Source organism: Tachypleus tridentatus, chromosome 7, assembly GCF_004210375.1.
Source record: "Tachypleus tridentatus isolate NWPU-2018 chromosome 7, ASM421037v1, whole genome shotgun sequence".
Taxonomy (NCBI): domain Eukaryota; kingdom Metazoa; phylum Arthropoda; class Merostomata; order Xiphosura; family Limulidae; genus Tachypleus; species Tachypleus tridentatus.
Genome location: NC_134831.1, coordinates 149,515,018 through 149,529,183, shown reverse-complemented (window position 1 = coordinate 149,529,183; position 14,166 = coordinate 149,515,018). Strand labels below are relative to the sequence as shown.

General features: G+C 28.0%; 1 protein-coding gene across 1 annotated transcript in view; it reads left to right on the top strand.

The window, feature by feature from the left end:
• LOC143256889 (serine/threonine-protein kinase mig-15-like) overlaps positions 1 to 14,166 on the top strand; it is a 103,406-nt gene that overhangs the window by 71,479 nt on the left and 17,761 nt on the right. The window contains 5 exon segments of the mRNA XM_076514708.1: positions 911 to 999; positions 4,106 to 4,330; positions 7,056 to 7,245; positions 9,875 to 10,086; positions 13,644 to 13,710. Of these exon segments, the coding sequence (XP_076370823.1) occupies positions 911 to 999; positions 4,106 to 4,330; positions 7,056 to 7,245; positions 9,875 to 10,086; positions 13,644 to 13,710 (783 nt within the window).

The following is a 14,166-nucleotide window of genomic DNA, read 5'->3' as shown; positions in this document are numbered from 1 at the left end:
AAAGGTTCATCTTGCTTGTTGATAATAACATTTAGCAGTTATCATACAATAATTTGTACACCTCTCAAATGTGAAAGTTTAATGTACCAATGTTTTATTTCTGATGTGTTATGAGTTTATGGCATTCATTGTGTTGGATTGTGAATCCAAGGGTTCAGAGCTTGCATTACATTTACTACTAAATCACACTCCACACATTGAGATTAATGATTTAGAAGATGTTATTATTAGAGTAACTGTCAAATTAGTTCAATTAGAGTAGTCCAAGTTTTGATTTTGGTGCTGTTTGCTATTTGTCTTCCCTCTAATCTGTCAGTTTAAAATTATAGATTGATAGTTTTTATAAATTTATGGTTAGCTTCAATCAAATATCAGAAACACTTGATATTAATCTAAATCAAAGGTAAGTTTTAGTTGTAGTCATTTTTTTTCATTTTTGAAATCCAGTTCAGTTAAGTTACTTCTCTCAGTTTAAAGTAAAATATCCTTAAACTTAAGTATGCATTTATTGTGAATGAATTCATCCTTTTCCCCATTGTGAATGATACTATATTGATTCTATAGTTTGCTCTTTACCTATTCATATAAAAGAACATACAAAATAAATTGTGTAGAAATCTTTCATTTGTCACCATAATTGTGAATTTATGAGATGAAAACTTCAGAAATTTTTCCTTCAGTCTTTAGTGAAAACCTCTATGTAAAATAATCTCTTGATTTTCATATAAAGCCATTCTGAGGACCTGGATATGTGTACATCTAGTAGTATTTATCCATCAAAGCTAACTCACAATTGCAGCTGTACTTAGACAGTTGGTTTAAGAACACCATACTATTTTATATTTGTATCACTTGTTTTTATGTATTAAATTATTTACTGTACTTGTAGATATTAATTTATTTGTTTCAGAATTGCTTGATTGTCAAGCACCAAACAGACCCCTACCTCCGACTCCTGATGATGATGAAAGTAATGATGGCACTCTAGTGGTAAAGAGGGTGAGATAAATAATTTTCTTTTGACTAATTTGTTTGATTTTTTAATGCTGTTAGTTCAGAAATATTTTTTAAATGATGCGTGTAAAGTTTTAAAATTAGTAACAAAAACAAAACATAATTAAGTGTAAGAATTGTCATAAACTATTTATTTCTAGGTTTTAATAATCATCTTTATCACCAGTTTTGGAAAGTTTTTAATTGTATTTTAACAGGAATCATTCCTCCTTTTTTATTTTCATAATGATTACATATATTATACTTGAAATATGTTGCATTTTGTTAGATAAATATTTTACTTTAATGTGTAAGCACTTCTAGCTTAATATCAGAGTTGAATACTAGGTGATGTCCAACAGTGTTTACTAATTCTGAAACTCAAGGTTTATCTTACAACTTTCATGAATTGAGATTCTTATTTGTGATTGCGTTTGCATAGATTCTATAGAAGTCTACAATAAAGGACTTGTAACTGAAGAAATAACTAGTATAAAGTAACTTGCAGTATTTGTAAAAGTGATATGCAACAATCTGTAACTAACCCTATCTCCACAGACAGCTTTATCTCTACATATCACAAGGTTTTAATGAGTTACATTCAGAAGTTAATTTCCCTGGTATACTGATAAATACAGCATGATATAAAATAAATAATCCATGTTTTAATACTATGTAAGTTTTATGTTTTTACTTTTACAAGGCAATATAAAACAAATCTGGAATTTCATCTGGTGTGAGTATTAACATTTGCTCTCTAGACTTCCCCTATTCATTAATTTATTTACCATCCCACCAAGAAGTATAACATTTAAGGTAAATTACTCATTATTTATCATAATATCCTCATCATTCAGACAAAGTACAATTTTCATGGTCTTCAATTTTAATTGGTTTAGAACCATAAAATAGACAATTACTGTGTGTTTTCTTATAACAAAGCCACATTGAGCTACTTGCTGTGTCCACCAAGGGCAATCAAAACCTTTATTTTAGCATTGCTAATCCAAAGACTTATTCCCTCTCCCACTGTTTAACAGTAGACAATTAGACTCCCCTTGCCACACCTATTTTTCAGAAATTGCCATAGGTCTCACTGATGTTCAATGCTATTATTTATAACCAATAGAAATACAAGGTTTTCATCTTTGAAAAAACATATTATATTTCTTTGTTTCCTTTAAGTAGAATAGTCAATTTCACTTTCAGTTTGAGCTTAACTGCCACAGAAAACACATTGATGAGCTTAGATAAAGTTTTAATGGCTCTTTTACCATAGTAAAAAAGCCAGAAACATTGTGATAATTATGGAAAGTTGTCTGCTTTATACACATAATAATTTTGTGTTCTTTGATGCATTATTTAATTAAATAAAAAAATATTTTGTGCAATACTACCATTAGCATAAAAAAAGTATAGTAAAGTGTCATTGACAGTTGACAGAAAAAAAAAGTGTTTTTTTATTTTTCTTGGGTATTCTTTATTTGTTATTATAAAGTCACTTAAATGTAAATATATGAAACTGTTGTTAGTTAAGGTTAGATTAGGTGAAATAAATAATAGGGTAATAATAAAATTGTTCTACAAAGTATACTTGTGAGTAGTTCATGCATAATATAATTTGATAGTGCAACATAAGCTGCACATTTGCCAAGTTATTTATAACTTATAACTGGGTGAATAGCAGTTAGGCAGGGTTCATAGTGCAATAAAACAATATAATTTAAGTATAAATAGATCTGTACTGTTATGAGTTTAAATCTATTTAGGATAAACAAATGTAGTCTCATATTACAAGTTGAAGCCAGTACAAAAAAATGTAATTTAGAATTATTTATATTTTTGCAAGTTTCTGCAAAAGCTATACTAAAATTACTTTATAGCATAGCTAACATCATAGCTCACTTTACATTTTATAAACTTTGAGCATTCAGTTACAAAATACCACAACCAAAAGAATTTTTCATATGCAAAGCATGAATTTTTTTTCTCCTAGTTAAATATAAAAACTGAACTGTAATTAGCAGTATGAAAACATTTAATGATTAATTATGTGTTTTGAGTGGGAATTTTTTACTACCTTTTGTTATAGTGTGTATAATGAAAAATGTCATTTGCACATTTAGGTGCTTAAATAAAGTTGTAAATCTGATATATGTGTTAGAGGAACTTTATTTAAAAGAAAAGACAAAAAGCAGTGTGATTTATTAAGAAATATGCCAATACTTTCACTGGATAGTTGGTAAAACCATTTACTATTTTTTGGTATTCATCTTTCATCTGAGGATTATTTTGTTAATTCAGGATTCTGTGCTCCCTAGATATTTAACTGAAGAGTACCTTTTTGAAAGCATTCACTTGATTTATATATGTTTGAATACATAGTGATTATAAAAGTAGTTTTAGTTATTTCTAAAACTTTTAGTTCCATAGGTTGAAAATTGTATGTTAAATTTTATGGAAAATGTTAATGGTACTGAATGAATTTTTTACATAATGTACTGTTTATTTGTTTGCCACATTACTCATTGTTGAAAGATCTTGAATATGTAGAGAATATGTAGAGGTTGATATTCAACAGGAAAATTATTTTGATATAAAGAGACTGGATGTTCACCTCCTTGATACTCACAGCAGAAGCATGTACATTAATAATTTCAAAGTTTACATTTACAGTGTACCAAGTTAGTTTTACTGTGTTACAAAAGTGGGTGTAACAATGCTGCAAGTTATTACTTTTCTCCAGCAAGCAACTGGTGGCAAAGTAGTGCATCATAGTGTGTGACTATGATATAATATTTCTTTGCATAGTCGTTTGTATACACATACCCTCCAGTTTTCATGATCTTCAGTCAATGTTAAATGAATTTTGAATTATTGTGTGTAATTCTATAATACTTTAGTTGTATATACTGCATTCTTGTTTTGAAAATTGCTCGAGTTAAATTATTTTGTATATCTATCTTTAGATTGTTATCAGTTTATTACACTGAATTAAAATAAAATGGTTAAGTAGTGTACTAAAGAATAATATGACAAATATTAAGTCATAAAATTTATGAGAAAAAGGGAATTAAATTTTTAATATTCAAGATTATATGTATCTTTACAGACCAATAGAGATCATTCTGAACAAAGAACATCTTTCTCAAGTGAAGGGCTTAGTCGTGGTTTCGTGCAAAGGTTAGAATCATCCCACAGTTCTCCAGGAAATATTGCCAACCTTGCAGATCGATCTAGTAGAGTGCTTCCAGATTTGCTTCCACAAAATAGTCATATTCAACCCATGTTGCTAGCTGGACAGTTGAGGCAGTTAGACAAGAGTGTTTCTGAAGAGGTATTATATTTTTGTGTTCAATATTGTTTCTGTAAAAGAGGCTTCATTATGAAAAAAAATCAACACCAGAACCTTATTAATCTTAACTAGGATTCTGTCATTTATTTCTAATTTGTGTGTCTTTTTACTGAAGCCTTTCTCAGAGTGCTTATAAATAATAGCTTTTTAAATACATAGGCAGTGGTAATGTTCCTAGCGTATACTTACTTTAAGTTTGAAAATATTAGCCACACATTGTGATATTTATTTTTGAACCTATTATTATTCTAATATGCCTAGGTGAAATATATAATTAATTATTTGTTTTTGGAAATATTTAAATAAACTTAACAATAACTTGTTTTGTTTAATGATTACCAAACAGTATTTTTTTCATTAACTTAGAGAGATAAATAGTGATGGTTGCTATTATATGACTTCAGAAATCTTTAGTTTAAAGAATTATACATAATTTGGTTTTGTTAAACAATTTAATTTGTAAGAACGTTATTATTTTAACGTGAACAGTACACATTGTTATGGTTAATATATTGTTAAAAACTTCAGAATATGATTTTTGTACCTTTACTGACTTTATTCCTGTGGGATTTATAAGATTCGAAGAATATTTTTATCACAAAAAATAATTTGTTATTGTCTGTGTTTTTTTTTTCTTAGTTATTTTTATTGGTTTTTGTTTGACAGAATTGTTTTTGCACATTGCACCTTGAAGTTAATTAAGTAAAAAATAAACTGAGACAGATTTTTACCATGTATTTTTACAAATTGTTTTAAATGTATCCTATAAAGATACTGTATTTTGCACCAATTCTTGCAAGAGGGGCATATCGCTTCAGATTCCAAGTTTGTAGGCTATTTATGAATTAGCAACAAAATTGTACATTATAATATACCCAGTTCAGCATAAACATTCATCTTTTAAATACTATAAATATTCAACTTTAAAGTTCTTTTCAGTTAGAAGTTTTATAAAGCAGTTGTTCTGTTGTTGTTATTATCCGAACATGATTTATTTATTTTTACAAGAGTTACAACTTTGCACCATGTTTTGACTTCTTTACCAATTTCTTTTATTGTGAAGTGTGTTTGAATTTTTACCAAATACCATCTTTTTTGTAAACTAATACTGGATTTATTATCCTTGGGTTTTTATGTATTTTAACCTCATATAATGAGTCAGAATATTCCATTCTTTCCAGCTAATCTTTAAAACATCATTCAGTTTGTTATCAGACCAACTACATTTTTTGTTCGTAGGTTTTAAATTTTTCTCTAAAAGATTTATTTTTACTCTGTCTTTATGATTTTTCTGCATTCTGTTACTTTATTTTATGCCATAGATTTCTAAACTGTAGTCTTATACATAAGAGATCAAGGAGTTTTATTGTACTAATTTTGTTTTATGGTCAAACATAATATGCTGAAAATGGACTGACTTTGAGTTACATGTTAAAATGTTGACAAACACTTACAATATGAATGAACCATTATTTAGAAAGAACTATGCTTATTTAGTATTTTAAAGGGCATATAGATAACTTTTATGCAAACTAAAGCTTTGAAATCAAAGTTTCAGTTTTGGTTTTGTGTGTAGTACATGCATTAGTTTTATAAATATTGTTCAATGAATGTTACTTTGTTGTCTAAAACTGACCCATTTCATGATAATAATTACTGAATTGTTTTTTATTGGTAGCTCATGATTTTTTCATTTTAATTTTTATGCTTTTTTTTAGATTTGAACTTTTATAGAAGTTTAAGTTCATCTATGTCATATTTGTGCTATAATATTAAAGGTTGTTACTGTAGTATCTACTGTTGTCAAATACATTTTCATAGGCAGGTTTTTGAAGACATTTTATGAAATGTTTGTGATTTATTATACTGTTAATCAGTTAGGATACACATATCCCTCTCTGTCAAGGTAATATATTCCTGTTTTTATAAAGCAAACATGCTTGTTTACCACAAAACTACATAATATCAGGAGTTATTACAAACTTTTGCCAAATAAGATTGTGTTGGTAATAAATTTTCAATTGTTTTCAAAGTATGTCTTCCTAACAATTTTTTGTATACAAATTTCATCTTCCATTCAGATTAAATGAAACTGCAGTATAAAATCTTAAAAAAGAATGTTATCCACTTTTGTACAGTATATTTCATGATTATACTTAAATTCACAAGTGTTTATTCCATTGTTCCCTTGTTGGTATTTTTTTCAGTAATATGTTTGGTATTAATGTAAGATAAAAAAAAGTATCATATTCAAAGAATAATTAATATTATGAATTCTAAGACCAAGTCAGCATTTTCCACATAATTGCTTTGTTTGCTCCAAAACAAAGCTACACGGTAGGTATGACAATTACTTTTGAACAATTTTATTCTCAGATTTTTAATTTTGAACTTCATCTTTTAAACAAAGAAACTTTGCTGATTGATAAGTTACAAACTAAACTGAATCAGCCTTTTGAGTCTGTTACTAGTTAAATAAATCTGAATATCATACTTCCCTAAAATATAAAAAGATAGGTATAATACCTCAATACGCATATACATTTATGATATCGGTGTGTGAGACTATTCTTTTTTCATTTGTTTGTTTATAACATTTATTTTTATAAAGTTTTGTTAAACTGATATAGAGAGATGTATCTTGGATTATGTTATATAAAGCTGGTGAAATTCTCAAGCAGTGATCAAAGTTTCACCTCCATTATAGCATAAGCAGCATTCCTTCCTAACATTTGGGTTTGGTGCTGGAAGTGGCGGACCTAATCCACCTCCTAGAAGAGAGTCCCACATCAATGTCAATGTAACGCCCCCTTCTCATGAAACTTCCTCTGACACGCCAGAGATACGGAAATATAAGAAGAGGTTTACTTCTGAAATACTATGTGCTGCTCTTTGGGGTGAGTTTACTGATATGAATCAAATAAAAGATATATGTGATTGTTCAACTTCTTCAAATAGTTTTGCTATTGTCATTAAAAAATATATTTGATAATATTGATGTGCAAATTCGTATAATTTCACCAAAATTTACAACAGTTTAATTATCATAAACCAGTTTTTCACCTTGTTTATCTATTCTGAAGAATAATGTCAAATACAAATGGTAAAGCTGTAACTTTTATATGCTGTTGTATAATCAGCTCTTTTTCCACAATCACAGTTCGTCTAAGATGAAATTTTCACTAGCCCAACAACTGATCCTGGTCTATTTTAAGCTATTTGATAGTGATCGTTTAGGTTGTATTTTTAACAAAGTGTTGCAGAATACTTCAAAAAACTAATCAAATAAATTTCATACTTGTTACAGCATCACCTAGATGACAAACATCTTTATAGAATGTTTTTGTTTTCTCAAAAGTAAAGAAATGATCTTCAGAGATTTCTCTATAAATAATAAAGTTTGTATATTGGCTTCAAACCTAATCAGGATGAAGGAGAAGTTACTCCTTTCTAGTATAGGTCTTAGTTTGTTGGTATTGAAATATATCAGTTTTTTTTCTACCCCATAAAGATAGAGGTTTGAGGTGACAGCATAGTTGCTTTAGGTTGAATATTTAATTATTCTATTGAACAATACAAGGAGAATTTTAAGCATTTAAAAGCTTTGTTTTTACTTGTTTTTTAGGGTTTAAAAAAATCAGTTTTCGTCAAGCTCAAACAATAATTCTCTCTGCATCAAGTATAAAACAGGATTAAAATGTTATCATTTATATGATTTATTTCATCAAATATTTATTTTGCTTATAAAGAATTACTTCATAAGATTTTAATTAGGATAAAATTGATTAATTAACACATACTTAAGACACACAAAATGGAAAGGAAAGGTTATCACCATCATAAAACTTTTCCTGATTTTTTTTTTATAAATGATTTTTATCATTGATGCATTTAAAAAATGTTGCAATTTTTCTTATAGCCCAACATAAGTATCAGTATAACCCTTGCTTTAATACAGCCAGATGCTTACCTGATTTGATTTATTGCTTTTACACAAAAAGAGGGTCTTTTAGTACATTAATACTATCATAAAATTAAAATAAAAAATTTGGAAAGGTTAGAATCTTAGGGTATTAAGATAATTGTAATATCTATATCATTCTATGGAAAAATGGTATTATTCATTTTATAAGTTTAAACTTTAATTTTCACTTTTAAATTTCACTTTACATAGATGATTTTCACACATTTAGTGTTAAGGTAGAGAAAGTAACAGATACAATACAAAATTTTTACCAAACACAAACTTGATGTTCCTTCAGGAGGCTTCAGAAGCAATGCAGCTGAAATAGGTAAACTGTAAGATGAAAATAATATTTTTATTTTTAGCATGGATATCACTTTACATTCACATGAACTCAGGAAATGCTTTAGAAATTCACTGAAAACCCTTAATAGAAATACTTTAATACAGTTCTGATGTTTTTCTGTATATAAGAGACTGGTAATGTTTACTAAAAATTTGCCAAATTTTGTAAGATAAATTTTATAATTCAGAATTATATTATCTATAGTTTCACATTTCCAAGATTGGTCAAATTGAACCACTTCATACTTAGTGTTAATGTTAATCTTTTATTAATATAAAAATAATTATGATACTAATATCACAGATACATATCTAAAGATGTGTGTGTTCATGAGCTATTCCATTCTTACCCTGTAATCACTGAGAATAAACAGAAGTGAATTATTAGTTTCACACAGATAGTTGAACATTTGACAATGATAAAATATTAGTGTTGGAATAATACCTTGTTTGAAATGTTCTATATTATATTTGCTTCTAAACTGAATTTTTATTCATTAGTTATATTACTTGTATAAGTGTTGGTTCAGAGTAATAAAATTTGTCTCTGTAATGAATAAGTTCTTGAATAAAACATTACCTCATTACCTGTAATAACGATAAAAAGAATAGGTGTACCTCTGATAGATAAAATGGTTATAAAAATCTGTTATATACTTTATGTAGAAAATTTAAAACTTAATTACAGTGTGTTAATAATTATTCTGCAATAACATTAGTGCATGATGGGGTTAGAGTTTGCATTTCATGACTTTTTGCAGTTACATTTAAAATGAATTAGTATACTTTATTGTCAATGTACATCAATAATCTTGTCTTCAAAATAAAATTAATAAATCAACTTTTTATGTCACATAAATGAGTTTAATTTCAAACGAAAAAGGTCAGTACTCACTTTTATGCTTCACACAAAACACCCATGGTGTAAGTTGTTCATTTTACATTTTATTACTTCTCCAATACAACATCAACAGAGGTTAACTGTACGAAAACTCGAAACTTTCCATACTTGTAAGACAAAATATTAGAACCTTCTATCTTCTTCATTTGCTGAGATATCAATTATTTTAGGAAAAGCTTCTGTACATTTCATAACACAAATACTTGTGAAAATAAAATAGGTGATAGAGTTTGGTGTATCTTAACATGGTTATCAAAATCTAGTATAGAAAGAGGTTGAATTTTTTCAATACATGTACTTACACAACTGATTATAGGTGTCAACCTTTTGATTGGGACTGAAAATGGTCTGATGCTGCTGGACAGAAGTGGTCAAGGAAAAGTTTATAATCTCATTACTAGACGAAGATTTCAGCAGATGGAAGTATCTGAGGGTCAAAACATTCTGGTAACAGTGTCGGGGAGAAAATCTCGTGTACGAGTGTACTATCTTTCCTGGTTGAAGAACAAGATTTTACGGATGGATGGGGTAGGAAAATGTTTTTGCTAGATGGGAATTTATAATATTTATATACTTTAATTTACTATCATTACATTGACATCAAATAGAAATATAGGAAATTTCTTAATAATGTATGATTCAACATTTTAGTTTAATGTTAAGTTCAAGGTGTTTGTCCATTCAACCAATTTGGTTAAAATATTAATGTTTACTCTTACTCTGAATTTACTAAGTGCCCCTTCATGAAATCAGGTACACTTCTACTGAACACGATCAGTATATTATATGCGAGAAGTCTAAATTTTTACTAAAGTTTCTGAATTTATTTTAAGTCTGTCTTGTTCACTTGTTCAGATTCTGACTAGTCTGAGTGCAAGGTAATTTTCATGTTAAAAACAAAAATAATTTTTTCACCTTACAATTTTTACATTTCATTTGTATAACCTCTAGAATTTTTTAAATTAATAACTTTTTTTATTTTACAGTGAAACTTCATATTTTATCTCTTAATTTTCCCTACCATAACACTATATGGGCTTGGTCCATATGACTTACCTAGAAACTACAAAAAAAAACTTCTTTGCAGAGTGACTGTTTATTATGACAGAAAATACTATTATTTATCCTAAACAGACTCAGGGTCATAACAGTTTACATTTAATCTTATTGTTTTATTTTTCTTTGAACTATGTCTAACTACCATTAAGAGGAATAGATCACCCAGTGGGAGTGTGGAAAGTTTAGGATAAACAAAATTTCAGATTACGTACCTTGATGCCTAACTACACGTATTTCTCATGCATTACACAAGGCAAATATTTATTTTTTTCCATTTCACTTCATTTTGTCTAGCCTGATAAGTTTTTAATTTTTGCATGTTAGTTACTTTTGTTAAACATTATACATCTATAAATGAAAACTAAACTTAGCAGTTACATTAAGATTGAGGACTTTTACTCTTGGCAGTTGGTCTTCATTTACCCTTAATTTTTTAAAACTACGTTCATTGTTTAAAAGTAATCCATGAAATTTTCAAATACATTCATAGAGCATTCAAATATGCATTTTAAAACAATAAACATAATTCAAATGGTAAAACAGAATACCCCAAAACTACTGTAATGTATTTAGCTCTAAAAAATTTCATTACTTACTGGAACACTGACTTTAATATTTACTCAATCAAATCTGCTTACATTGACACCTTTTGCTGAAATAAATTAACATAAAAAATTATAATCATGTAGTTAATAAATTAGCCTTTCTGTTGATTATAAAAAATATACCACTGACAATTAAGCATGAGTAAGTAAGTAATGGAAAATCATCAAGAGATGAGAGGAGGTTGGAGGTTCTTATTTTAAATTCTGGGTTGTTAGTTTCTATAGTTGATGTTTTTGGGGGTTTTTTTCCCTGATTGATGAACCTTTTCAAACCCTTATGAGGGAAAAGATAAAATCTGAAATAGAGAATTCAGAGATGTAAAGGTTTAGAATTTATTTAAATATCTCCTTTTTAAATTAGAAAATTAAAGTGTATAAGGTATTAGCCTTTGAATTATAAACTATATTTTGAGACTAAGGTGTTACACATTATAATGAACCTCGGACAAACTTTCAATTTATGTTAAGTATGTTAATGTATTGCAATTTTAAATAGCTGGAAATTTTAATTTCGAAGTTAATTATCTGTTTATATATCAAATTTATATTTACCAGTAAGATTGACATGCACAATTTTCTTTCTTAACAAATATATTTTAATATACAAACAGCAATACAATTTATAAAAAGTTATTACAAATAGTTGTTATAACTACTGGTTTATACACAAGAGTTTTACAAACAATACTGAGTTCTTTTATGTGGTCTGGAACTGAATGTGTTATCAATGCTCATGAAGAGCAAATTAATTCAATGTTGATACACACATACACTTCTCTTGGTGGCTAGCTATGTTTTAACACTACATTTTTCATGGACCACAATATATGATGTCCAAAGTTAATTCACAGAAATTAAATGGTTTCTAATGTTTGAAATATATAAACATTTTTGGTCCAATTCTGTAGTTTTCCGTTTAATAAGCAGTAATCATGATTATAACTTCCGAGGCTTGTACTATACTAACTGTGGCTGACCAACATTATTCTGTTACTGTCTCTGTGTCTTGTAATAGCTAGATTCTTAAAAATTCAGGTGTTCCAACAATATATTAGTGCTTTCATAAAACATTGTTGATTCAAGAATCTTCAGCAAATTTAGAGAACAGTCTGAATTTGTGCAATACACATCCAACAGTATGCATCACATGCATCAAACTGAAATGAATATAGGTATTGATATAAATGCATAACAGTAAAAACTATATTTTACGAACAAGGTTATTTACATGCATTGATAATAGTATTTAAATAAGTTATGAATATAATTCTGCAAAAGTATGTGGCATGCACACTAACCCCCACAAGTGCACATAGGATTGAGTACTGTTCCAAGTAGATTTTACTATAATATTTTTTTAAGTTGATTATTGTGAAGGTTTCCAAGATCTACTTTTTAAAATACAATGAGCTATGTGGACATTAGATACTTTGTATGTAATAGTGACCATAATTATTTTTATTAATATACCTCCAGAGTAATTGATTATTTCTTGATTCATCAGTTCAGTGCCTTTTTTTTACACTTGCCAGGTAACAGTATTGATTTATATTTGTTGGAACAACAATAATTATCAAACATTATTGTGTATTGCACAGTTATATGACAAGAGCCAGCTGCCCCAAATTTTGTGAAACTTCATTGAAATTTTAGTTGTTTTGGTGTACTTTTTATTCTTCACATGAAGATTTTTAAGTTTAATTTTGTTATGATTATTTCAAAATATACGGTACAATAAAATTAACTAGCATATGTACCCATGTAATGCACAATGGGAGATTTATAAAAATTAATAAATCATTTATTTATTTTATAGAAAATGGTCAATGTCACATCTTTACTGTAGAAGCACTCTCATATGTATTGCATAGTATGTCTCCTTTATGCTGGTTATAATTTTGAATGAAGCTTTTGTAAGCTGAAGTTGCTTTGTGTTTGTAAGTATAAAGAACACCTAGAGACCAATGCAGTGAATCTTATTATCATGCCTTGAACAACTACTTCAAGAGAAAACTTACTGTGTAGAGACCAATGTAGTGAATCTTATTATCATGCCTTGAACAACTACTTCAAGAGAAAACTTACTGTGTAGAGACCAATATGCAGTTTACTGGATGCTGGATTTATGTACAAAAATAATCTTGATGAAATATAGTCACCTTTCAACATGTATTAACAAAAAATGAATTTTTTAAAAATTAGTTATGCAAAATTAATTATATTTTGGCTTACAATAAAAAGAAAAGCATTTTACATTGGGACATTGTTCATAAATTTTATTTTTAAATTTATAATTTCAATATTTTATGGAGAACCAAAGGCAGGAGTTCAGACATTTGTTAATAACCTTTTAAAGATGATGTTTGTGACAACTTAGAGCACATTAGTTATTATTCTCAGTAACTTAACCTTTCTTGACAGCAGCTGGAAAAAAGAAGTGGTTGGACTAATGTGGGAGAACTGCAAGGAGCTGTACATTTCAGAATAAGTGAGTACTAAACTATATTAAATGCTTTTAAAGCAGCAGTCTTAAATGATATAAAAATAGACTTACATTTTGAAAAGGAGTTGAGAATCAGACTTGTATGTTTTGAGACATGGCTTCATATGTATGATGAAGAAATTCTCTTTGATATGTAATGTTCTTGAGTCATCATCATTTATTGGAATTGAAATTTCACTGTTGAATTTTTCCCATATTCTTTTATGAAGTAATGTAAGGAGCTTAAATGTTTTAAATGTAATGAGTGGTACTGACAATATTTACATAGTCCTGTCCACAGTTGAAATAAATAATAGCTGGCATAAGAAATATCTTTAAAGAAAGTAACACTTTTCAAACAATCTTTGAAGTTCAATGACAATCTGAAATACATGCAGAAAAAAAAAGTTTGAAGATCATTCTGAAGGTGATGAACTATTATAAATCAAAGAATAGAGTTGT